Below are 25821 nucleotides of genomic sequence, written 5' to 3'. Positions count from 1 at the left end.
AATGACCTCGGACGCGTGATTAAAAAACAGGAGAAAATGTAATGGGTCCGTCGACCTCCCGAACAGCTCAAATTGAAGTGTATAATACACGGTTTTTCGGGATTCAGGGTCCAGGACAAAATTCTTCGGAAATAACATAGAAAGTTCCTCGGGTCAGATAAAGCGCCACGCAAAATTTGAGTAGCAACGGAAGACATTTGGGGTACCGGTATGCCATAAACCAGCATTCATCGAACCTCGGATAATCGTGAAAAATGGATTAATGCTCGTTTAATGCTCGTTATTTGAGGTGAATCGAATAGGTTAACTCTGCAATGACCTCGAACGCGTGATTAAAAACGGGGACAAAATGAAACAGGGTCGGTCCGACGACCTCCCGAACGGCTCAAATTGAAGTCTATAATACGGTTTTTCGGGATTCTAGGGTCCGGAACAAAATTCTCAGAAATCACATAGAAAGTTCCTCGGGTCAGATAAAGCGGCCACGCTAAATTTGAGTAGCAACGGAAGACATTTGGGGGTGCCGGTATGCCATAAACCAGTATTCGTCGAACCTCGGATAATCACGAAAAATGGATTAATGCTCGTTTAATGCTCGTTATTTGAGGCTGAATCAAAAAGGTTAACTCCTAAAATGACCTCGGACGCGTGATTAAAAAACAGGGAGAAAATGTAACAGGGTCCGGTACGACCTCCCGAAAAGCTCAAATTGAAGTGTATAATACACTGTTTTTCGGGATTCCAGGGTCCCGGGACAAAATTCTTTGGAAATAACATAGAAAGTTCCTCGGGTCAGATAAAACGGCCACGCAAAATTTGAGTAGCAACGGAGGACATTTGGGGTTGCCAGTATGCCATAAACCAGCATTCGTCGAACCTCGGATAATAGTGAAAAATGGATTAATGCTCGTTTAATGCTCGTTATTTGAGGCTGAATCGAATTGATTAACTCCATAAATGACCTCGGACGCGTGATTAAAAAACAGGGAGAAAATGTAATAGGTCCGCATTCGACCTCCGCACGGCTCAAATTGAAGTGTATATAATACAAGGTTTTTCAAGATTCCAGGGTCCTCGGACAAAATTCTTCCGAAATCACATAGAAAGTTCCTCGGGCCAGATAAAGCGGTCACGCAAAATTTGAGTTGCAACTGAAGACATTTAAGGTTGCCGGTATGCCATAAACCAGCATTCGTCGAATCTTGGATAATCGTGAAAAATGGATTGATGTTCGTTTAAACTCATTATTTGAGGCTGAATCGAATAGCTTAACTCCAGAAATGACCTCGGACGCATGATTGAAAACCGGAGAAAAAAATGGCGGGTCACGACCTCTAACGGCTCAAATTGAAGTGTATAGTACACGGTTTTTCGGGATTCCAGGGTCCCGGAAAAAAATTCTCCGGAAATCACGTAGAAAGTTCCTCGGGTCAGATAAAGCGGCCACGCAAAATTTGAGTAGCAACGGAAGACATTTGGGGGTGCCGGTATGCCATAAACCAGCATTCGTCGAACCTCGGATAATCGTGAAAAATGGATTAATGCTCGTTTAGTGCTCGTTATTTGAGTCTGAATCGAATAGGTTAACTCCTGAAATGACTTCAGACGCTTGATTAAAAAACAGGGAGAAAATGTAATAGGGTTTGGTACGACCTCCCGAACAGCTCAAATTGAAGTGTATAATACACGGTTTTTCGGGATTTATGGGTCCCGGGACAAAATTCCTCCGAAGTAACATAGAAAGTTCCTCGGGTCAGATAAAGCGGTCACGCAAAATTTGAGTAGCAACGGAAGACATTTGGGGGTGCCGGTATGCCATAAACCAGCATTCGTCGAACCTCGGATAATCGTGAAAATGGATTAATGCTCGTTATTTGAGGCTGAATCGAATAGGTTAACTCCTGAAAGGACCTCGAACGCGTGATTAAAAAACAAGGAGAAAATGAAACAGGGTCTGGTACGACCTCCGGAACGGCTCAAATTGAAGTGTATAATACACGGTTTTTCGGAATTCCAGGGTCCCGGAACAAAATTTTCCGAAAATCACATAGAAAGTTCCTCGGGTCAGATAAAGCGGCCACGCAAAATTTGAGTAGCAACGGAAGACATTTGGGGTGCCGGTATGCCATAAACCAGCATTCGTCGAACCTCGGATAATCGTGAAAAATTGATTAATGCTCGTTTAATGCTCGTTATTTGAGGCTGAATCGAATAGGTTAACTCCTGAAATGAACTCGGACACGTGATTAAAAACAGGAGAAAATGTAACAGGTCCCATGCGACCTCTCGAACGGCTCAAATTGAAGTGTATATAATACGGTTTTGGGATTCCAGGTCCGGGACAAAATTCTCGAAAATCACATAGAAAGTTACTCGGGTCGGATAAAGTGGCCACGCAAAATTTGAGTAGCTACGGAAGACATTTGGGGATGCCGGTATGCCATAAACCAGCATTTGTCGAACCTCAGATAGGTGAAAAATGGATTAATGCTCGTTATTTGAGGCTGAATCGAATAGGTTAACTCCTGAAATGACCTCGAACGCGTGATTAAAAAACAGGGAGAAAATGAAACATGGTCTGGTACAACTTCCCGAACGGCTCAAATTGAAGTGTATAATACACGGTTTTCGGGATTCCAAGGTTCCGGAACAAAATTCTCCGGAAATCACATAGAAAGTTTCTCGGGTCAGATAAAGCGGCCACGCAAAATTTGAGTAGCAACGGAAGACATTTGGGGTGTCGGTATTCCATAAACCAAAGATTAAATCGAACCTCGGATAATCGCGAAAAATGGATTAATGCTCGTTTAATGCTCGTTATTTGAGGTGAATCGAATAGGTTAACTCGAAATGACCTCGGACGCGTGATTAAAAAACAGGGAGAAAATGTAGGTCCAGGTCGACCTCCGAAAAGCTCAAATTGAAGTGTATAATACACGATTTTCGGGATTCTAGGATCCCGGGACAAAATTCTTCGGAAATAACATAGAAAGTTCCTCGGGTCAGATAAAGCGGCCACGCAAAATTTGAGTAGCAACGGAAGACATTTGGGGGTGACGGTATGCCATAAACGAGCATTCGTCGAACCTCGGATAATCGAAAAAAATGGATTAATGCTCGTTTAATGCTCGTTATTTGAGGCTGAATCGAAAATTTTGTTCCGGGACCCTCTAATCTCGAAAACCGCGTATTATACACTTCAATTTGAGCCGTTCGAGAGGTCGTACCGGACCACATTTCTTTTTCTCCCGGTTTTTCTACCACGTGTTTGAGGGTCATTTCATAAGTTAACCTATTCAATTTCAGCCGAAAAAAACGAGTATTAATCCATTTCTCACGATAATCCGAGATTCGACTAATGAGGGTTTATTGCATAGCGGCACCCCAAAATATCCTACGTTTCTCCTCAAATTTTTTGTGGCCGCTTTACCTAATCCTAGGAACCTTCTGTGTCATTTACGTAGAATTTTGTTTCGGGACCCTGTAATCTCGAAAACCGTATATTATTATACACTTCAATTTGATCCGTTCGGGAGGTCGCACCGGACCAGGTTTCTTTTTCACCCGGTTTTTTACCACGTGTCCGAGGTCATTTCAGGAATTAACCTATTCGATTTCAGACCCAAATAACGAGTATTAATCCATTTTTCACGATTATCGGAGGTTCGACGAATGCTGGTTTATTGCATACCGGCACCTCCCAAATGTCCTATGTTGCTCCTCAAATTTTGTGTGGCCGCTTTTTCTGATCCGCGGAATCTTCTGTGTGATTTCCAGAGAATTTTGTTCCGAGACCTTGTAATCTCGAAAATCGTGTATTGTTATACACTTCAATTTGAGCCGTTCGGGAGGTGGTACCGGACCACGTTTCTTTTTCTCCCGATTTTTATACCATGTGTCTGAAGTCATTTCACGAGTTTAACCTATTCTATTTCATCCCCAAATAACAAGTGCAGTTTTTAAATTAAAAGGCAAGTATAAGCGTAGACTAGGAAATGATAATACATGTGGAAATGGTTTCACGTCGATGGGAACAGGCTGCAGGCAGGTGGTGGCCAAGCCCACGAGGAGGGAGTTGTGGTCCTGTTGGTCAACCCCAAAAGACTTATGCGCTCATAGGAGAGGATCCTTTCATTACTCACTAAGTCACTAGACCCATAACCATCCTCACAATGACACAAATAAATAATAACCAATTAAAATTTGACTCCAATTTACGAGTCAATCAACCGCGGGTATATTATTGTAAAGGTCTTAGTTTAATGGTAAAGATGTACGTCGTATACTCGTATACATAATTTATTAAAAGTTTGCAAATTTTACATTTTTATAAAGTTGTAGTCTTATGTTTATTGTCGTTATATAAAACCCGTTTTTCCATAAATATGTTAAATTCAAAATTAAAGAATTTGAAGCCTATGCAAATATTTGTGTGAAGTTTTCACCAAATGACCTTTTTGTATACAACCTCAACATAAAATGTGTATACTTCGTAAATGATAATGCGAGGTCGATAGATTTACTTGTTGAATATCGTAAATCATATAATGGTAGACATAGCTTTCACCTTTCGGGTTCACTGAATACTATAACCGGGTGTATGAGGACTCTAAAAGCATACACAATATTTTTTACAATTTATTCTGACCCAAATTGACTCTCCCATAAGATTATCATACAGCGAGTTATTTATACTTTTATATATCAAAAACTTTTCTATAAGACCGTTTTATATCTTAAGATTGGTCCAATAGGAGAATAACCAAAGTTGACATTTAGTTTTATTTATATTTTACTTTAATTTGATAAACCGTTATCTTCTGATGAATACGGATATATTTAAATGTGCAAGCTATTAATATATAACATTTCGGTGATAAAAAAAATCACAAGGTGTCTACATAGGCGACGACGCAAATGGAATGTCCTTTCTATTTTTGGATCAATTAAGAAAAGATAATGATTAGTAGCATGAGTGTCCAGCATAAAGCCGAACACAAAGACCCTAAAAGACTCTAAATCTAACTACAAACAAATATATACAAAGACACTTAAACAAACAATTGTCTTCCCCGGCAACGACGCCAAAATTTGACTAGGCTTGTCGTGAGCTTCCAAATTAGAACATTTATAAAGCCTTAGACTCACTAATTATGTAGTACAGTATCGGTAAGTTAAGGGTCGAACCCAAGAGAAGGTAATGTAGTGTTTAACAAGTGTCTTAGATTGTCACAAATAAAGGAGGGTTGTTTTGATTGAACCTATTGTTAATGAGAGAAAATAAAAGTTAAGCAAATCAATAATAACAAGTATTCTTACCTCTCAACTCGCACCAAACAACAATGTAATCAAATCATTGACCAAATTATCTATAAATTCCAATTAAATGTCCTTTACAAATAACATCAATAAAATCACCCTAACATGAATCGGCATAATCATGGTAGAATTCGATAATACTAGCAATTGAAATAGGAAAAAGAGACGAGCATATCGTATGCAGGCATATACTCCTACCCAATTGATTATCCCCTCCCGCAATACAATAACAATGATCCGCATATAAATTGGATATCACGAGTTGCTACAATACAAGACTACGATGAATCAACATACAAATAGTCTTTAGCAAATAGAAGAGTAACCGTATCAATTTGGTTGAATCGACAATCACAAATCAATATTGTTAGTATATAAACCGACAAGTGAGGTGTCCCACATTGTTGGAGAAATAGAGATTGGACTAGTTTATAACCAAGAGGGTTACTCCTCTTATTGCCAACTGGTTTTAGGATGGAACCACCCTTGTGTTGTCGAGTGGTCCGTCTCTCCTCCATTTGGGTGTGGCCCGACCCATTTGCATGTTCTAACTAATATAATTACTCTAATTAAATCAAAAGGATAATCTAAATCAATTAGAATCAATAAGTAAATTGCTCTCAAAACTTACATCGTTGTTGGTTTGAGAATCGAGATAAGAAATGAAGAACTAGCCAATGATTATCATGGTTGAAAGCGTGATAATCATCTAAGTTTTAATATTCAAATCAAAAATTATTTTTTTAGCTTTTTTGTGTCTTCTTTTTGTCTTTCTAAATGCTAAGATGATATATGATGATAATGATAAAATTAATGGGTAATTATAGCCAATAAAAATCTAAGTTAATGCCATAAAGTCAATGTAACAACTAAAGAAAGGAATCCAAAGCGACGAGTTGCAGCAGTCTAGCCACTGATAGCGGCTTTCCTCTTGTACGGGTCTGATCTTGCCACTTTTAGCGGCTCCAACCGCTTATAGAAGCCCTCTTTTCTTCCGCGTTTGCTTCCTTATTTTGACTTTGATGTTTTGGGCCTTGACTTGTATTCAAATCACAAGGTTTTAGCACTTCTTAGCCCATTAATTGATATTTTTGTAGTCCACGACATGAGTGTAAAGGCGTCCAAGCCGCTTCTCGAACTTGGAATACGACTCTTGATCACGACACCTACACATTAAACTCAAAAAGCGCATAAACATATCCAAACAATGCAACCACTATTCTAATGCATAAGTGAGCTAAAAGTAACTATAAATAATACAATTAGGGTCTAAAATAGTTAACAATTGCGTTGGTAAAGCCGGTATAAAACCGTTACATCAAATGCGTGTGCCGACTGGTTGACGAATCGGAAGTTACTCAAAATCAACAACTTGTCATTTGGGAACCGGGAGATACGCCAAACCACCTTTTCCAGTTGATGCAACAGGATGTAGGTGGTATTTCATGGCCAAGAATCGTTCTTTTATTGCGTTCTATTTTCTATTATGTTATTTCGGTATTTCTGGGTTAATCCCGCTTCTTATACCAAAAAAATACTTATAGGGTAATTTATGACCACAAATATTTGAAGAGTTAGATGCGTACCACGTGATTGGGCCGCGTCAATGTAGAGGTGCGGGAAATTGTTATCAGCTGGGCACAGCCCATTTTCGCTACATTGGGCTTAGCTTAGCAACTTTGTCATGCACTAAAATTTTGACTTTATTATGAAAGTGAGTGTATTTGATCCGTCTTAAGTTTAAGACGACGGTGTTAATCTTAAGCAAGATTTACTAAGTTATGTAAACTATTGTGTGTGAGTTAGAGTTGTTTACGGACGGAAAGATTCACTAGATATAGTCCGTTTAGTCTGTTAATAAAACGAGGCTGGACAATGTATTGTTTTAAAGTTACAAAGGCCTAGCCATGAATCTGTCAAAAACCCACTAATCCGCATGTCTAAGGACACACAAATCATGTCATACCGATCCGTGTTCGCCCCAAGCACGCATTCCATTATTTTTTTTAGTGCAAAGGAGGTCATAAGGCAAATATGTTGTGAAGAGATTTGACCTAGATCATGAGTATTTGATTTATCATTACTCCTTAGATATATTCTATACGAGACAATTATTGGTAAACAAATCTACGGGAGTGTAACAATTGTATCTATGTTTGGAGTTTGAATATTTTTTTTAAAAAAATACTCCCTTCGTCCCGGTCATTTGTTGTCCTTTGGTTTTGACACAAAGACCAAAGAAAGAGGAGAGAGCCAATTATTAAATGACAAGTAAAACAAATTGAGTGTTAATGATCAAAATACTCACCAAGTTCATCCTTAAAATAGAAATGACAATAAATGACTGAGACACCCAAAAAAAAAAAAACGACAATAAATGACCGGGACAGTAAAAGATAAAGAAGACACTAATTAAGCTTGGATTTGGTGGTGGCGGTAACATCTGTTGAGTACTTGAGTTCAGCGAATGACAAATTAAATTGAAAAAGAAAGTGTCCGCATGAGACAGAAAAGAAAGCCACAAGCATACAGATTGCAGCGGACGGTAGCCGCTTCACAACACGCGTCGTCTTCCTCTTTCACTTATCGTCATTTCTATTTCGATTCTCGATAACACAGTTTTTTTTCTTCTTATTTATCTCTTACCTACGTTTCTTAAACGAAAATTTGTGAAGTTGAAGTTAGCTAAACTAAATAGAAATTTGCCAATAAATAGAGCTGAAATTAAGTCGGAGAGAACAAGGTCTAACACTTGATATCAATGTAACATATTATATAATGTCTTCTCATTTTCGCTCATCATTAAATGTACCAGGATGCAAAACAGATAATCTTCCATTTACATCATAATCAAAAATACGAGGCTATAAATGAGTGTTCAAGTAAAGTCTTAACGTATTTTAGAATTTTTACTTTCTCATCTGATTTTTATACGTATCTCTTATGCATACTCCATGCGTCATCGTTCTCATCTGACACCTCAGATACTATATGTAGTCAAATTTTATGTAAACTCAACTTCATCAATATCGTCCACTTAACATGATCAATCGAGGTTTTCTTGAACACCCATCACGATAACTTTTAAATGAATTTGTTTATAATGTACTCCATGTTTTTTAGCCACTAGTTCCAAAAAAAAATTCAATTGATTTCTTATGAAGCCATTTTACGATAATATATAGGATTAGCTTAAATGGAAAATAAAAACTGAAAATTCAGTCATAGAAATCTGTTGTAACACCAATCTTATGAGAAACGGCCTTATTTTTATCGTGAATTTTCAGCGTATTCAAGCCTTTTATCGTGTTTGACACACCAATCTACTAATTTATATGTTTTGTAAATGACATATTGAAACAGTATGAGCTCCAATCTACTGTTTTCCAATATGCTGCTAGCTCCCCCAGCATATTCACTTTAGTAGATTGAAAAAAATGAATTTATCATATCATTTACACATGGATACAACAATCTATTAACATAAACCCGCTAATTACAAAAATACTTTTTACTAAATCTGCCAATTGAAACATACTAATCAAACATGTCAAATACCAAAGTTGGCTGGTGTGAGTGGTAAGGGCTCTCATCTCTTAACCAAGTGGTCAAGAGTTCGATTCTCAACTCTTGCGAATAAAAAAACCAAACTTGGAATAGGTCAACCCATTAAATTGTCTTATACGAACGGTCTAGTAATTGTGGTCACTATAGATAGTCCAATCACTATTGTCTTGGAAACTGCAAATGAACGAGGATGGTATTGAGCAACTGATTCATGAGCTCGTACAGTGCAGGAAAATGCCAGAAATAAAGATCACTGTACTGTACACCCTCATTTAATTTGGACACCATACTTGGGCTATTGAACTTGGTCATGTTCTAGGGTTACATTCATAAGCCAAGTGCATTATTTTACACCGGTTCCAGCAATACATGCCGCATCTACGTACCCGACTTTTAAATCGTACTCCCTCTGTTTTTCTACGCAATTTCGATTTCCAAGAAATCCGTTTCAAGTCTTAATTTGAAGGGAAAATATATACAATCGCGAGTAGCAAGTTAAAATCTGGAAAATTATTTTATATTTTTATAATCGTAAAACATACGTAAATTTTGGTCTCACATAATGTGGTTCGACCAACTGAGGCCTGTTTTGTTCGTTTGGTGTACTCGTTAATTTTTTTCATAACTTTTCTTCTGTATCAATCGTCAGTTAAAATGACCAACGAATATCCTGTTGTAACCTTTAGGATGTAAAGCATCAAAATGCAGAATATCCGCATAAGAAGTACTAGGAATTTGTAATAATTGTTTGGATATGTAGGAAAACGTACGACCGTTCTAACACAAATCATGTCGAAGGAGATCATTTCCGGTTATCTAAATGAGAATCGTTAAATTAGATAATTTTTTTTTTTTTGGATGACGAGGGGTTGAATCCCCGGGCCCATGCATTCCAGCACCACCACATGGACCATGTAAGCCACCCCTTCGGGAGTTGTAGTGGTCAAGTGATCATCGCCACAGCTACTGCACTTCTGCAAGCTTCAAGGTTTAACCCGGCTACCACTGGACTAACATCACTTGGTTAAAATTAGATAAGTTAGATAATGGTTACTGTCATGTGTTCTTAAGCCAACGTTAGAAGATTCTTATATACCATTTCCTATTAATAATATCGATTATCAACTTCAACTATTAATCTCCATCGAATATACTTGTAGTCAAAATTTGTACCTTGTCAAATACGGAGTACTATGTAGGGTTGCTAACGAGCCGAGCTAGGCCCAAGCTTGGCCTTGCTCGGCTTGTGCTCATGAACCAAAACTCGAGGTCGAGCCGATCTCGAGCATATCTGAGCTTGTAGAAAATGTGCTCGCTATCAAGCTTGCGAGAATTAAAGCGAGCTCGAGTCAAACTCGAGCTTAAATCGAGCCTATATATCATAAATAAATTTTTGATTTTTTTTTCTTCCGATATTTTAAATCACAAGGCTCGAAGATTATATGTCAACATATTTGACAAATCAATGAGACATTTAAAATGTATGATACAAAAATTTGAGCAATATCTTATCTAATCATACAAGTTCGAGCCACTCGCGAGCTTTTTGAGTCGAGCATGTGTTTGCTCGGCTTGACTCGTTAAGCTCGTTTGCTCGCGAGTTGTCTCGTCTCATTATCACCCCTAGTCTCAACCAAAACCCGTGTAAAAACTGTCAAAAAATAAATTATCTCAACCAAAAGTTTAAGCTGATGGTTAGAGTTTCAAGATCGATTTTATATTCCACTTTCGAATTAAGAGGGGTAAGATTCGAACTCGTGACCTTGTGATTAAACTGACTCTGATACCATGTCAAGAAACCAAGCCTGCCAACCAAAAGTTTTTTAAGGTGATAATTGAAGTCCTAGATCAATTTTATATGCTAACAAAAACTACTCTTATACTATGGTGGGGACTTAAACCTCATACCTCGTCACATAAATACAAGCAAAGTCTAGTTACATCTCTACAAAACAAACTCAACAATATTTTAGCCGACCTCCCTTGAGTCTCTAAGTTCTAACTCAAAAAAAAAAAAAATTCTCCACAAATTAACTAAATATAAGAAGGTAATAAAACTATCATAATCATTATAACTATAATAATGAAGGGATGGAAGATAAACAAAGTTTCCGAAAATACAATGAAATATTGCTTAAAAGAGAAGAAACCATGTGTTTGGTGGGTTGATAAGTACTTCAAAGATTGTCTATGCAACTTAAAAGATGAATTTTCATTTGCATTTGGGCTAGTTAGTTTGGTTGCTTGGGGTGTTGCTGAAGTTCCTCAAATCATCACTAATTTTCGCACCAAGTCTAGCCATGGTGTCTCTCTTACTTTCCTCCTCACTTGGTTTGTTGGGTATGTTCTCAAATATATGTCCTTAGAGTAATTTATTCGGAAAGTATTGTGTTTTGGTATCACCCTTTTAATCGGGTATTCTGTATATTGTAATTTCTCACTTCACTATTGAGTTTATATGATACATACGTAAAATGATTGGTACTGAGTTTCAGTATCTCGTATCTCGTATCTCCAATCTCCTATCATGTTCTCTAGAAAATAACACATTTATTTACCTTTAATTAACATATTTCACCCAAAGAATAAAAAAGTAATCAAATGAATGGTACGAGGAGTATTGTTTGTTACGAATCAACCCAATTGCATCGTGATCCATATTCCTTCACGTTATTAGACAATTTTTTTTTCCTAAACTAGAGAAAATTATTGATTTGTTAGTGATAAAATATAAAGTTTTTTGTTATTAACCTTGTAATTTAATTAACTTTTTATTTTACAGGGATATTTTTAATCTAATAGGGTGTCTGCTAGAACCTGCAACGGTACGTGAACGGCTTTCTTTATTTTTCTGTATTTTGTTTTTGGTGTAATTTTGCGTAAAAACGTTAAATAAACAGTACGGAATACGGAGTATCACTGAACACTAAAACTGAAAAAAGTCGGAAATATTGATCGTTAGGACTTAGGACTTTATCGATTAAGCTAGTAACTAGTTAAATATACGTAAAATCGAGATTTTTTTTTTTAAAGAGTCGTATTTTGAGTCCGTCATTCTAATTGTAATTGTTTTAATTTGTAAAATTGCAGCTGCCCACCCAATACTACACAGCATTGGTGAGTGTTTCTTTTCAACATACAGCATCACTTATTCACTGTATAATGTACTAAGTTTATGAAGTTAATTAAACATAAAAGTTGAGTAAAATTCAAGAAAATTTTGTGGCAAATAGAAAATGTTTAAGTGCAACTTTTCAATGATAGATAGAAGAGTAGATGTCATATGCACCAAAAGACAGATGCTATGAATTAAGCTTGGTGATGTGGCCAACATGCGTGCGCCCTGATTTGTTGATAATGTTTTATGTAAAGTTAAAGTTAATGATTATCATCAATTAATGAGCTCAAAATTTAATGGACTTTGTCGGCCTTTTCGAGTTGATTGATTTTGAATTTAATGGTTTAAAAGAATGATTCATGTTAGCTGACTAATGATAAATCCTTTTGTTGAATCAAGTATATCAACTAGCACTCGGCCTTTAGTTGATGACCATGTGATAATGATCGATGTTAGAAACGAGTTCAAATAAACTTCAGCTCCTCGTACTTTTTCTCCGAAATTTGACACTAAGAGTGTATTTGGATTGAGAGATTTGGAGAGAAAAGAAATGAATAGAGAGTAGGTGATTTAAAATTCATTGTTTGGATAATAAATAAGGGTGGAGGGAAATGGAGGGGGAGAGATTAGGGGGATCCATTTTCCCTCCTCCAAGTCTAATCAAAGTCTCTCCACAATAGACAAGATTTGGAGGAAAGCTGTATCCAAACACCCACACCCTATTCCCCCTCCTCTTCCCTTCTCTCCCCTCCTTCACCCTCTCGTCCCTTTCCCTCCACATTTGCTATCCAAACACACCCTAAGAGTGTGTTTGGATAGTAAAAGTGGAGGGAAAGGGAGGGGAGGGGGAAGGAGAGAAGGGAAGGGGAGGGGAATGGGGGGTGGGTGTTTGGATACAATTTCCCTCCAAATTTTGCCTATTGTGGAGAGATTTTGATTAGGCTTGGTGGAGGTAAATTGGATCCCTTTGAATCTCTCCCCCTCCATTTTCCTCCACCCTCATTTCCTATCCAAACAAAGAATTTTTAATTCCCTAGTCCCCCTCCCTTTCTTTTCGCTCCAAATCACTCAATCCAAACACACCCTAAGGTGGCTCAAAACATCGATACGGAGTACTATTCATACTACGGAACTGCTATTACTAAACTTGACATTTTTAGATGCCAAAAAAAAAAAAAAAAAACTTGACATTTTATTGACAAAAATTGTTGTACTTTTGTCTATGTGGCAACAATATCGTCACAATGACTCGGTGATGCCACATTACTTGGACTACAAACATTATTTTCAAATCTCTATTAGTTTCATTGTTTAATTAATACTTGTGAATTGTTTTAAAAATCTATAGGCACGAATGCAAGATTGACATTATACATTTATACTGCTCTGTTATTACAGCTTTACACAGTAAGCACAATAGTGCTGGTATTGCAGAGCCTGTACTATGACCACATCTATACATGGTGGAAATGTCCTCATAATAGAGCTCATCTTGAGGTAACAATGTCCTTATTCCTACATTATGATTATGTTTCTTTTTGTAAATGTCATTTTTCGACAATAGCCGATCATTTTGTCACCGTAGCATAAAAAAGCGAATCAAGAGAATATAATAAGTTAGTATGACTATTTAATATCTCAACAAGAATATCACGATGCCATTCAAAACAATTTAATTAATGACGAGTCTAATTTTAGTACTCTGAGTCTGTGACCAAATGCCCATCTATTTAAAAATATTGTTTTGTTAATGTTATAGATTGAAGAAGAGAAAAAACCACTTAATCCAAAGACAACCGATGATCAGCAAGGTATCCCGATTCCAACTGCCCCAGTGAGAGCATCCCCGCGAAGATACTACATGTATGTTCTAGACTGTTCGTGATAGTACGTTCAATCATTAGTGGTAATTAAATGCAGCCTTGGGTCGGACACGGGTCAGGCCAAGTGGCCAACATGAATTATTTTGTGGCGCTTAATAGATAAATTTATATTCATATCATATAACTTAAAAAATGCCGAAAAATACAGGTCAGCAAGGTCTCTAGCTGGGAGTGACACACCTCCATTCCGATCTTATCTACGGTCAGGTCCACAGAGTGGTCCTTCAGCTCTAGGACTTCATGACCTGTCATCTTCCGATGATGACGAGCCAGTTCCCGTTCCTATCCCTCGCAGGAAAGGCTCAAGCCAACCCAGAGATATTCCTCGTTCTGTAAGCCTTTTTTTCCTGGTTATATGTCAATAGGATTAGTAATCAGACTCGATCTCGATTCTTAAGCCCTAATGTCTTTCTAGTACCAACCACAAGCCCCACACGAAAAAAAAAAAAAAAAAAAAAAAAAAAAAAAAAACGTACAAGCTTTAAATTGATACAAAATCATTTTTTCTCACAAGCCGTAGATCGTTGGCAATCCTATAATTTGCATGTTTGATTACGATGTTCCGAAATTCTAATGTTTTCTTCCTTTAAACAAACATTCCTGGGATCCGTACAGAATTTAGTGCCACTAATTGTATTATTTGTATAGTTGATGACTTGCTGTCTTTGTCAATCCTTGGACCCCTGCTAGCTTTGAATATCTTTGAAAGGTGCTAGAGAAATCCCAATAATACCAAACATGCAATTATGCGGAAACTCGAGTGCGTTTTCGATGTTATAAAGTTGATAAAGTTGATAAAGTTGATATATACGTTTGTTACTTGTCCTCTGGCTCTATGACAGTAACATGTCCAAAACAATCAATATTCTTATCCATAGACTAGATAAGATTGCTACATCTTCCTCAAAACTGAAGCATGGCCGGGCAGCTGTCGGACGTAAATGTCTAACTTAGTTTCTAACACTTCGCCATGTGATTGTCATCGTTATCATCATATCAGTTCCGAAAAAAGACTTCCTGTAAATAGTCGGATGTACACGACAGTAAGTCAATAACGTAAGATGTAAAACGGAACTCTGTGTAAGATCCGGAAGATAAATTGTGCAGACAAATTAACGAGTCTAACCATATTTAGTTGTATGCACATCCTTAATGAGTAAAGAAAACTTTGCTGCAATATATAGGCTGCTCGAGGAGCAATGGTCGCAGCTGCAACTGTCAACTTGCCTTTCCAAGGCAATGCATTATCTGAAGCATACATGGGACTCACAGGGAGACGAATTCTAAGTGTATGAATCCTTAGTTATTCATATTCTAGTAATAATCAGTTGTAGGAATACAAAAACGAGGACTGAAAAGTCGTGACCTTACTTGCAGGAACGTAGTTTTGAGCATAATGCTGTGGGACAGTGGCTAGGATGGTTGATGGCCGCAATTTACATGGGCGGCCGAGTTCCTCAGATTGTCTTGAATGTGAGGCTTTCTAACTTTCTTCTCGAACCTGTTTAGCGATATACGAGTACAAGTTAGAACATTTAATTACTTGAAAATTCTAAATTGTAATTTCTTAAGATAACAACTGTTCTTGCTGTATTTGTTGAGCAGATCAGAAGAGGAAGCGTAGAGGGACTGAATCCATTGATGTTCATATTTGCGCTTGTTGCGAACGCCACCTATGTCGCTAGGTACACCTGACCGACCTTTCTTTTCTGACGGAAATATCTCAATTTCCTTGTAAAATCATTCACTCCAAATTGACATTATTTGTGTTTCAAATGCAGCATTTTGGTAAGAACTACAGAGTGGAGTAGCATTAAACCCAATATGCCATGGCTGCTGGATGCTATAGTTTGCGTGGCGCTTGATTTTTTCGTATCCTTGCCCATCGAGCTAATTTTTTTATTTCATACTAGTCCATTCTATATAGGTCAAGTGTGTACATAGTTTTACCCGTATTTCTACACGACTAATTTAGAATTGCGACAGTATGATAGCAGTTGTCGAAATTTAACAAGACAATCATGGTTTCTATAAAATGGTTTATTAACCTTAACCGAGCTTCTTTTACAAGATAATTATGCAGTACATCTACTATCGATATCTGAGGAGGAACTCAAGGGAGGAAGTGCAGGATCAATTCTACGAGGAGGCGGAAAAGGCAATTGGTTCCTGAATGTAATATGTCAAGTTTCATACTGTGAGGATTGTATTATAGAATATGAGTGGCTGTATTCTTCTTTAATGTATGTAGAGAGACTGTAGCATGGCATTCTTGGTTATCATCAAATCAAGTTTACCGACGGGATTCTACTGTTAATTCTTACTGTTGTAGTTAATCAACCACCAATGAACACCCTTTGCACCCATTCCAAATAATCAACACACCCACTTTGGCCAAGGCTCTCCTACTATTATTTCCCCAATGAGTCATCTTCTGCATAGCAATGTATTGTCTGTCAGTTTCCGCCTGCATATTAGAAAGGAACAAAAGTCTGGTAATCCAAAATGGGTATAGGTATCAAGGACGTGACTTTGGAGAGTTGGGGCGTTTACAAGGGGCCGAGGCAACGTGGAAGGAGAGGCCGTTGAGGCAAGAAGAGCAGAGAAGGATAAACATGAGCGCAGCCATACAGCCTGAAGGAAGCTGGACGTTCAGCAATTACTTTGTTAACGGTAACAAAATGCGCTAAACTATGAGCTACTTGATCATGATTCACGAGTAAAAATAACACAGCTTTGGCAACGATCTTTATGGGAAGTACATAGTAGTATTCATTTTTTTTTGGTGTAAACCGGGGTGTCCACCGTCGACAGCAGTGTATAATCCCCTCGCCGCGCGTGCTCTCACATAGTAGTATTCATGAAATGGTTAAGAAACATCAACACTTGTTATTCCTTAACACACTCCAAAAAAACACAAGCACTTATTTAAGACAGCTTTATACAAGTATATTGTAAAACCGATTCTTTAGGTAACTAGTCTATGGCCGTGTTATTGGGATCCATTTTACACGGTAGTAGTTTAAAACCGCCTCACATAAGACTAATTGCCAAAAAACACAGTTATACACAATGTGATGAGAACAAGGAAATAAACAGCAGATTGAATATTTCACTGACTAAAGAGTCTAAGTCAAGTTAACCGACAAGCAAAAAAGTCGAGGGAAAACAGTAAAAACACCCAGGAAAGTGCAGTAACCATCCTTAATGTGATTCAATGGATATGACGCTCCCTGATAACTGGATGCGCCTACCAACAATGACATACTTAATGTGATTCAATGGATATGACGCGCCCTGATAACTGGACGCGCCTACCAACAATGACATACTTAATGTGATTCGATGGATAAGATGCAATCTAAGAACTGGATGCGCCTACCAACAATGACATACTAAATGACCCAGACCCTCTTAATATAGACAACAGTTGGATCTCATGTACCTAAGGTTGCAGTCTTGCGGAGGGTGCACATCTTAGGTACATGAAATACTAGTATTATATAAAATCAGCACCCTAGTAAATATGTGTACCTAAGGTTGCAGTCTTGCGGAAGCTCAAAGGCTCAATCTATCATGTACACATCTCTACTGCGTACCTTCTTATTATATAAAATCTGCACCCTAGTATCTCAAAGGCTCAATCTATCATGTACACATCTCTACTGTGTTACTGAATTACACACAGAAGCTGATAATGAATGACACATTAGAGTGCACTAAGAAATATGTTGATCAGTGGCCACAAGCACAAACAGTTTAGTAAGAAGTGGTATTTCACTCCATATTTCAGAGTCAAAAGAACAATAATATAGTCTGACAGATGTCAATGAAATGAAGGTACAAACTCTTCAAACGTGCCCTTACTTATCAACTGAAATGAGGGAGTAACTCCTCGCATATCCTAGGAAGCCACTAAGTGAAAGACAATGGGGTCTTTTGAAAGTTAAAACATCACGCAATGGCAAAAGAAGATAAAAAGGCCACAGGTTAGGTTACTCGTACACACCAATTCACACCCGCATACAGTCGTACTCACACAACCTATATTGGAGTATATGCAACTCCTACCCAAGACAGGCTACTGCCACATCCTCGTCTGAATCTAGATGATATTAGTGACTTGAAACATTGAACATATCAGGAACCTAGTCGAGGAACAGAGATTACCAGTCCTCAAGACTTCGAACAAGTAAACAACCATCACCGACTCGCAAAGAAGATGTATGCAATACATTTAAGCTAGAGAAATCTGCAAATAACTGCTATGCAGAAGTGTCCGTCGTTAGGTAAAGTAGTGACCAAGTAGTCCAATGCTAAAGGTACAGGGAAAAGGGCAGATAGACCAAGGCCAGGTCCTAGTATCTACACAAAGCGTAAGATCATTGATTCCAATGGTGAAGGTCGTGGCGGAATGAGGGGGCTAGCATGCCAGATTAGACACATACGTTATAGGAATGGGATCAAGGCTCTACTAGGCGTGTCACCATCAGACAAAGACAGGCCACAAACAACATCAAAGGTCCAACCATCCAATCCAAAACGATGAAATACATCTCTTAAGAGAAAAGCGAATGAGATATCCTCCTCAAGATCACTGCAAACTTAAACAAGGCTCAAACAAATCTTCATTAGAAGCTGTGCAAATGCATATGTAAAAGAGAGTGTGAATTCCAATCAAGCATGTCAAGCAATAACCCAGAATCTAGATGAATTACAACAAACAATGATCAAACAGAAACCGATGATTGACATCCTATTTTATACACAACTTTCTCAATCACATACAGCTATACAGAGAACACAAAATGGGCTATACTTGTGGTGCAGAATTATCAAATATTAGAAGACATTACCAGGACGATGTCCAACAGTAAAGTAGTAAACTTCAATCCTCAGGTAAAAATGATACTAAGCAGCACAAGAAACCCAACAATCACAAGCAGATTCTTCAGAAGCATATCCTGTCGTTGACTCGAACCCTGGGGATGATTCCGATACCCATACCCATGTCCATGGTGTAACCCATGACCATAAACCGCCCGTGGAAAACCATGTTGAAACCCATGAGCATGACCACCTCCATACATCGAACCACCAGGAAATCCATTAAACTGAAAACTCATAGCCGGGAACAACCCACCAAGCCCAGCCGACATATTCACACTCCCAAACCTCGCACTAGCCATAGGCATAAACCCCTCTAACAACCCAAACCCAAAATTCCCAAAATTCGGCAAATACCTTTGCTCAGCCGAAACTGGGGACGAGGCAGTTTCCGGCCGCATCCCAGCAGGACGGTTAGGCACCTCAAAACCCGGGATTGGCCTCGTCCGAGGATCGGACGTCGACTTTCCCCTACCATAAAGGGGCACAAGTTTGTTTCCTTGAACAAGGGCCTTACAAACAGGACATTCTTGTGATTTAGAATGGTAATGAAGCCATCTATATAAACATGGCCAACAAAATAGATGCCCACATGATGTAACAATTGGGTCTTGTGCTAAATCTAAACATATATTACACTCAAAATCACCAACATCATTGTTATTGTTATCGTTGTCGTTATCGTAATTTGTTTCTCCACCATTATTACTTGAACTTGATGCAAATGTTGAAGATTCATTCAACCCTCTTCCCATTTCTAAATCACATAAAAAAATGAAGAATTTAGATGCAATTGAAAGATTGTTGATGATGATGGGGTCAATTATTATTTACTCGTACATTAAATCAAATAGTTTATGACAACAAAACTAATAAAATAGAATTAATAAAAATATGGAAAGATTAACTGACCTGTAGAATGAGTGAAAAGGGAAGAGTAACAATTAGAAGAACCCTTAATTAGGGGAAATAATGTTAGGGTTTAGAATTGGGGGTATTTTTGTGGTGCATTAGATTAGATGTACATCAGTACATGTAGTATTGGTTAACGCACCGGAGTATATATCACAATTTAGACCCATAAGTCTCTGCAATGTAGTCTATAAGATAATTAGCAAGACTATTGCAAACCGTATTAAAAAAGTCCTTCCTTGGCTCATTTCTGAGACTCAAAGTGGGTTCGTCCCGGGGCGACAAATTACGGATAATATCGTAGTTTTCCAGGAAGCTATCCACACGATGCGAAAGAAAAAGGGAAATAAAGGGTATATGGCTATAAAAATTGATCTCGAGAAAGCATACGATCGTCCAATGTTTGGGCCGGGATTACTTCACAAGCTAAGATCATCAATAAGGGCAGCAGTACAGCCGTGGGTAACGGTCGAAAGACACTTTTCTGGGACCATTCATGGGTTGATTCGGGGTGTCTATCCGACAGAATTATTTCGCCTATTCCGGATAGCATATTAGGCGCCACCGTAGCAGATATGTGGGACGAGGAAACAGGGTGGAAATGGGATGAATTCTCCAATTATTTATCACGAGAAGACCTCCTAAAAATAGCAGCTTATTATCTATCCCCGGAGCCTTATTTGGAAGATTCGCTTTACTGGAATGCCTCATCAAACGGGAAATTTACCATAAAATCAGCCCTAGCCCTTATAAAAACAGCCGAAGTAGCTCCTGAGACGGAACCGATAGCTTGGCATGTAATTTGGAACTCCCTGTTCAACAAAGAATTAGGATGTTTATTTGGCTCGAACTCATCGACGCCTTATGACCAACTACAATCGAGTAAGGAGGGGCATCCATGACGATCCTATATGTCCAAGATGTCTCGAAGAAGACGGGTCCACTGACCACCTCCTACGTAATTGCCCGTACTCCAAGGAACTTTGGAGTCTTCTCGGTGAGTGTGCCACAACCCCTTCCTTTTATACTCTTCCTTTTGCGAGTTGGATTTCTAAAAATGCTAGCAACGAGATTCCTTCTGCATCACATAACTGGTCAATGAAATTTGCGATAACTTGTTGGTGGATTTGGCGATGGCGAAATAATGTAGCTTTTGGTCGAGCTGTTGATAACCCCACGGACCCCTTACCCTTTCTTCGACATCAATTCGAAGTTACCAGTAGAGCTCTTGACCCCTTCTCCCTCCTTATCCCTTCTCCTGGCACGGTTCATGAGGAACGGTACATTCGTTGGAATGCTCCGCCACACGGTTGGATGCTCTTAAATACTGACGGAGCTTCTAAAGGGAACCCAGGTCCTGCGGGTTGTGGAGGCATTTTGCGTGACGAGACGGGTAATTTTATAAGTGCTTTTACCTTATCCTGCGGTATTTGTAATTCAATGAGAGCGGAGATGCGAGCCCTAGTGATTGGTCTTGAGCGCGCTCGAAGCATGGGAATAAGCAAATTGTTAGTGCATATGGACAACTCGTCTTGCGTAAGCTTCGTACACCAAGAACAACTCATAAATAACAGCTTAAGGCCTCTCGTCCAAAGATGTATTGACCTCATCAATCTAGACGGATGGTCAGTGAAGGTATATCATGTTTTTCGTGAAGCAAATAGAGCAGCTGACTGACTCGCTAACATCGGGGTTGAAGCTAATACTACCGTCACCTACTTCGAACACCCTCCTGATGGCCTTCGTTCGATTTTACGGGAAGACGCTCTCGGTGTTGCCTTTCCTCGTTTAGTACCTATTTAGTCATTCTATTTGTATCGGGGCTTTGCCCTCTTAAGCACCAAAAAAAAGTACATGTAGTATTAGAGTTTTATCGAGTTTGAACTCTTTGATGTGATGAAGGAAAGAGAGTTGAAATTAGCATGAGTGATATTGGTAGCACAACGTTTTCTGGATTATTTCAACATCTATCTACATAACTACATTTGAGGCTATTGTGTTTTAATTAGGGAAAATAAATTTTAGGGTCTCTATCCCCGATTAGAGGTGTTCATCGGTTCGATCTAAGACCGAAAAATTTGACTTGGAGCTGAAGGATGATTTTTTTTTTTTTTACTAGAAGTATCCCCTACTAATACAGCCAGGACATTTTTGACTTTTTCATTTACAAGAGTCAGTATTCGAATCTCTAACCACTTGTTTAAGAGATGAGAGCATTTACCCATTCACACCAGCCAATTTTGGTTGGAGCTGAAGTATGATGATAAAGTAGATTAGAGATCCCAATTATAATGACATTGGTGAAGACTACATCTCGGATTGATACCTTTATGCGAAAACCACCCTAATTTAATTTTTGATTCCGTGAATTAGACTGAACAAGACCACATGGATCTTACAGAATTCTCTCATGCAAATTTGTGGAATGAACAATATCTTAAAGTGATATTATAGTTCATCTGAATTATTATAAGTTATTATAAATATCAACTAATTAACCAAATTCTAACATTATAGAACAAATATACGAAGTATTTCATATATACAAATTCTCACTTTATACGAACATTATCCGTCTAAAGTTGTAGACGGATAGTGTTCATCTCACAAAATGAGAGTAAATAGTGTAAGTGAGTGGAAAATGGATACCTCCACTTGCATTTTGTGAGATGGTCACTATCCATCTACAGACGGATAGCGTCCGTCTACAATAAGATGGATTGTTTCATATAATGATCATTTAATATATTTTTTTGAAAAAAGATTCGATCCGCGGTAGAGTACCGCCTTTCATGATCATCCAATTTGTTCTACGACCGGACCGAAGACTCAAGTAGCATAATCGTTAAATAGTAGATTGGACCACGTAAATTATGGCAAAGTGAAGTCTAGTCCGGACTAGATTATTAGGTTTGAGCTAATTGTTGGTCCTGACCTGTCATGCATGAGATATTTTCGGCCCAATTTTATGGGAAGTTGGGCTTCATGGGCTATTTCCTGAGTGGGCATTGGGCCATCATAGTTATTTTGGGATTGAGTTGGCATTTGATTGTGATGTGATAAATGGCGGAGTTTTAGCTTTTAGGCGGGTATGCGGTTTAAGAAGGTATTCTATTGAGTTGGCATTTGATTGTTTATTCATTTGAAAAAAAAAAAATCGTCACTTTTTATGCTCTCATAAATACGAATTATGACCTCTTAAAGTTTCCTGAATTAAAAAATTAGGTATTTTAAACAAAATATTAAACCTTAAGAATACAGCAATGCATTTTCCGCTTTTGTAAAGAGCCCAAATTAATTTTCAACCATGTTGGATCTCATCCTAAAAGTTAAATAAATCGACCCAAACGAGGAGATCAAATTGTGTAGGTATATGATTATATTCCCTCGTAGAAATAAACAAAACGTTTGATTATATTCCCTCGTAGAAATAAACAAAACGTTTGCTTAACAAGGATGAACTAAACATGCTCACACCGACCTTATCTTGGTGACTATGGTGAGACCGCGTAGGGCCAAAACATATAGACTGACTTTGATATTTTGATGTCTCTTCGCCCAAGCCACCCATGACGCCATGACCCACCTCTTTGGCTCTTTCCTTAGCATAGTCTTCAGATTCTGTTGAGGGAAACTTAAGTCTTGAGTTTTCGACTATAGGTGTTTATGGGTCATCTCATTCATTGTATCTGGTTCATTCCGCCTGTTAAATAAGCGGGTATAGACAAAACATTTTGAGAAACATACAAAGGTCCAGCCCACTAATCCGTCCCAAACCCTCTAACCCGCTTGTCCGTTGGCTAAAAATTAAATGTGAGGCCGGCGCATATCCGCATTTGATTACCTCTATTTGCAACTGCCTTCCAAACTATCAAGTCTTGAGGTTCTTCGCCCTATTTTGTCTTCTATTATGTGTCCCATTATAAATTTAGGGGCGGTTATGACGGGGTGCAGGGGATTTATCCGCACCGCACCCCCTTTGTCAAAAATAAATACAATTTGATTGACAAAGGAGCATATAAATTATGTTGGTCTAGTGGTTTGTGATATGTTTTCTCACCTTAAAAGGTCATGAGTTCAATCCTTCAATTGAGCAAATTTTTTAAATGTTTTTTCACTATACATTTTGCTCAATTAAATAGGATTTTTTAATGTATAACTTGAATTTTCGTTGTAAAATTTTTTTACGCACCCCATCTATCAAATCCTAAAATCGCCCCTGATTATAATCTTTTTTTTTTTTTTTTTTTTTACAATGACACCACTTTTATTATGAAAAACATAATGCGTCATAAGATAAAGGTGGCTGGACATAAAAGTGAGACAAACAACTCCTAATCCAAATCACCCTATTCTAAATTTTTAATTGCTTCATCAATATATCGAATGCATTTGAGTTTATATGAGTTTGATTACTTTAATCCAAAATCTTCTTGGAAATATAAGTCTAAGGTCGGTGAGACACGTATCTCGGTAAATCTAAAGTATTTAAGCTAGTAAAAGGCCCGAGCTTGATTTAAATCACATCTTTTTCAAATCTAATTTATAAAAAACAATTTTTTTTCAATCGTCTTAATCACAAAGCCCCGGTATTTGTTACTCTGTATTCTACATTGAGTTATTCATTTACATAGGAACTAGTGCAGATCCCGTGCGAAAGCACGGTTTTTTAGACCGTGTTTTTATAGAGAATTTAACTATTAAATTGATTGTAAAACAAATTTTAATAATGTGTATAGTTGATATTAATTAATTAGGAGGGTGCAGATCCCGTGCGAAAGCACGGTTTTTTAGACCGTGTTTTTATAGAGAATTTAACTATTAAATTGATTGTAAAACAAATTTTAATAATGTGTATAGTTGATATTAATTAATTAGGAGGTAGTCCATTCATTCTTGATTGTTTTCATAGAGAATTTAACAATTAAATTGATTGTAAAAAATTTAGCAACTTATAGTTTCTAGTTGAGTTAATTAGATTTTACTCCTTTTTAAAAATTACTCCATTTTAAAAAAAAAATCATGAAATTACTCCCTTAAGTTGTATTTTAACCTAAATTGCTTTAAATCTCCAACTAAGTGACTTATTTTGTCTGTTGTTTAACTCTTCCTTTATTTGTCTACACAATTATACTTTTCATAATATAAATTTGCTAATTCACAAATGGAATAAGTTCAAAAACAGACGAAATAAGTCTTTTTAGTTGGAGTTCTGAAGCAATTTTAGGTCAAAATGCAACCTAAGGGAGTAATTTCAGGAAAAAAAATTCAAAATCGAGAAATTTTTAAAAAGGGAGTAAAATTTAATGAACTCTTTTATAGTTTAATACCAAATTTATATCATTAATAATAAAAACAATCATAATTTTGAATTTAAATAAAAAATTAGAGTATAATTATAATAAGATTATATTTTAAGGAAAAGATAATAGTTTATTAAAAGAAAATTTTAATTGTTTCCTTATTAAGATTGATGCATTTTGGAGGGAAAAACTAAGAGAATTTTTATTCTCTTAGTAGTAGGGGGACTAATTCATACTCTGTATTAGCAAGTACTCGCACTTCGTATAAATTATCTTTTGCAACTTTGCTGATTCATCTTAGCTAAATGAAATAACAAATTTACCGTTCAACAAGGAGAACAAGTAAACAACAATGATACCAATTAAATGTCGTGAATCTGATTATATAACAACCTATTCAATTCTTCAATTATTAAACTACATAAGACAGTTTACAATTCACAACAATTTTACAATGCATTTCTACACCTTAACTAGTAGTAACAACAATATATAAAATCGTCTTACACAAAAAATCGTGTTCGTACAAATAATTTACCATAAACAAAATTAATTACGATTACAATGTATGTATAATGAATTCAATAAGTCTTGCTGAAGACGGGTCGGAGCAAGTGACGGATAATGCCACTCACAAAACGAATAGGGGGACAAGGTGGGGCACCCCCATGTGCTTCCCCTTCTCCTCTATTTGGGTCATTTGTGAGAGAAAATGGTATCTGTCTTTCTAAAGTGACGGATACGTGCCGTCACAAATGAGATTTTGTATAATGAATTAATGATCATCCCAACTCCCCAATCATTAAAAAAAAGTAGCACAAAACGCTCACAA

The 25821-nt window shown here is 37.4% G+C and overlaps 2 protein-coding genes across 2 annotated transcripts; one reads left to right on the top strand and one right to left on the bottom strand.

Moving 5' to 3' along the window:
• The first annotated feature begins 10821 nt into the window (after positions 1-10821).
• Positions 10822-16223, top strand: LOC141622169 (vacuolar lysine transporter YPQ1). The gene is made up of 11 exons (XM_074438226.1): positions 10822-11226; positions 11669-11711; positions 11977-12003; positions 13403-13501; positions 13764-13867; positions 14036-14219; positions 15072-15176; positions 15265-15360; positions 15493-15572; positions 15669-15759; positions 15959-16223. Exons 1-11 carry the CDS (start codon positions 10970-10972, stop codon positions 16058-16060), a joined length of 1188 nt encoding a protein of 395 aa, XP_074294327.1. The 5' UTR covers positions 10822-10969; the 3' UTR covers positions 16061-16223.
• A 2278-nt stretch (positions 16224-18501) lies between these two features.
• LOC141622167 (uncharacterized) lies at positions 18502-19874 on the bottom strand. Its single transcript, XM_074438225.1, has 2 exons — positions 19687-19874; positions 18502-19531 (listed from the first exon to the last, which is right to left on the bottom strand). The coding sequence occupies exon 2, from the start codon at positions 19527-19529 to the stop codon at positions 18783-18785; it is 747 nt and encodes a 248-aa protein (XP_074294326.1). The 5' UTR covers positions 19530-19531; positions 19687-19874; the 3' UTR covers positions 18502-18782.
• Positions 19875-25821: the final 5947 nt, after the last annotated feature.

This window comes from Silene latifolia, chromosome X (assembly GCF_048544455.1).
Source record: "Silene latifolia isolate original U9 population chromosome X, ASM4854445v1, whole genome shotgun sequence".
NCBI lineage: Eukaryota > Viridiplantae > Streptophyta > Magnoliopsida > Caryophyllales > Caryophyllaceae > Silene > Silene latifolia.
This window is presented reverse-complemented; position numbering and strand designations above follow the sequence as displayed.

Coding starts and splice junctions, on each gene's coding strand:
- LOC141622169 (XM_074438226.1), top strand. CDS start 10,970: ATGAAGGGATGGAAGATAAACAAAGTTTCCGAAAATACAATGAAATAT. Junction 11,712..11,976: donor GTCTGCTAGAACCTGCAACG/GTACGTGAACGG, acceptor GTAAAATTGCAG/CTGCCCACCCAATACTACAC. Junction 15,573..15,668: donor AACGCCACCTATGTCGCTAG/GTACACCTGACC, acceptor TTTCAAATGCAG/CATTTTGGTAAGAACTACAG.
- LOC141622167 (XM_074438225.1), bottom strand. CDS start 19,529: ATGGGAAGAGGGTTGAATGAATCTTCAACATTTGCATCAAGTTCAAGT.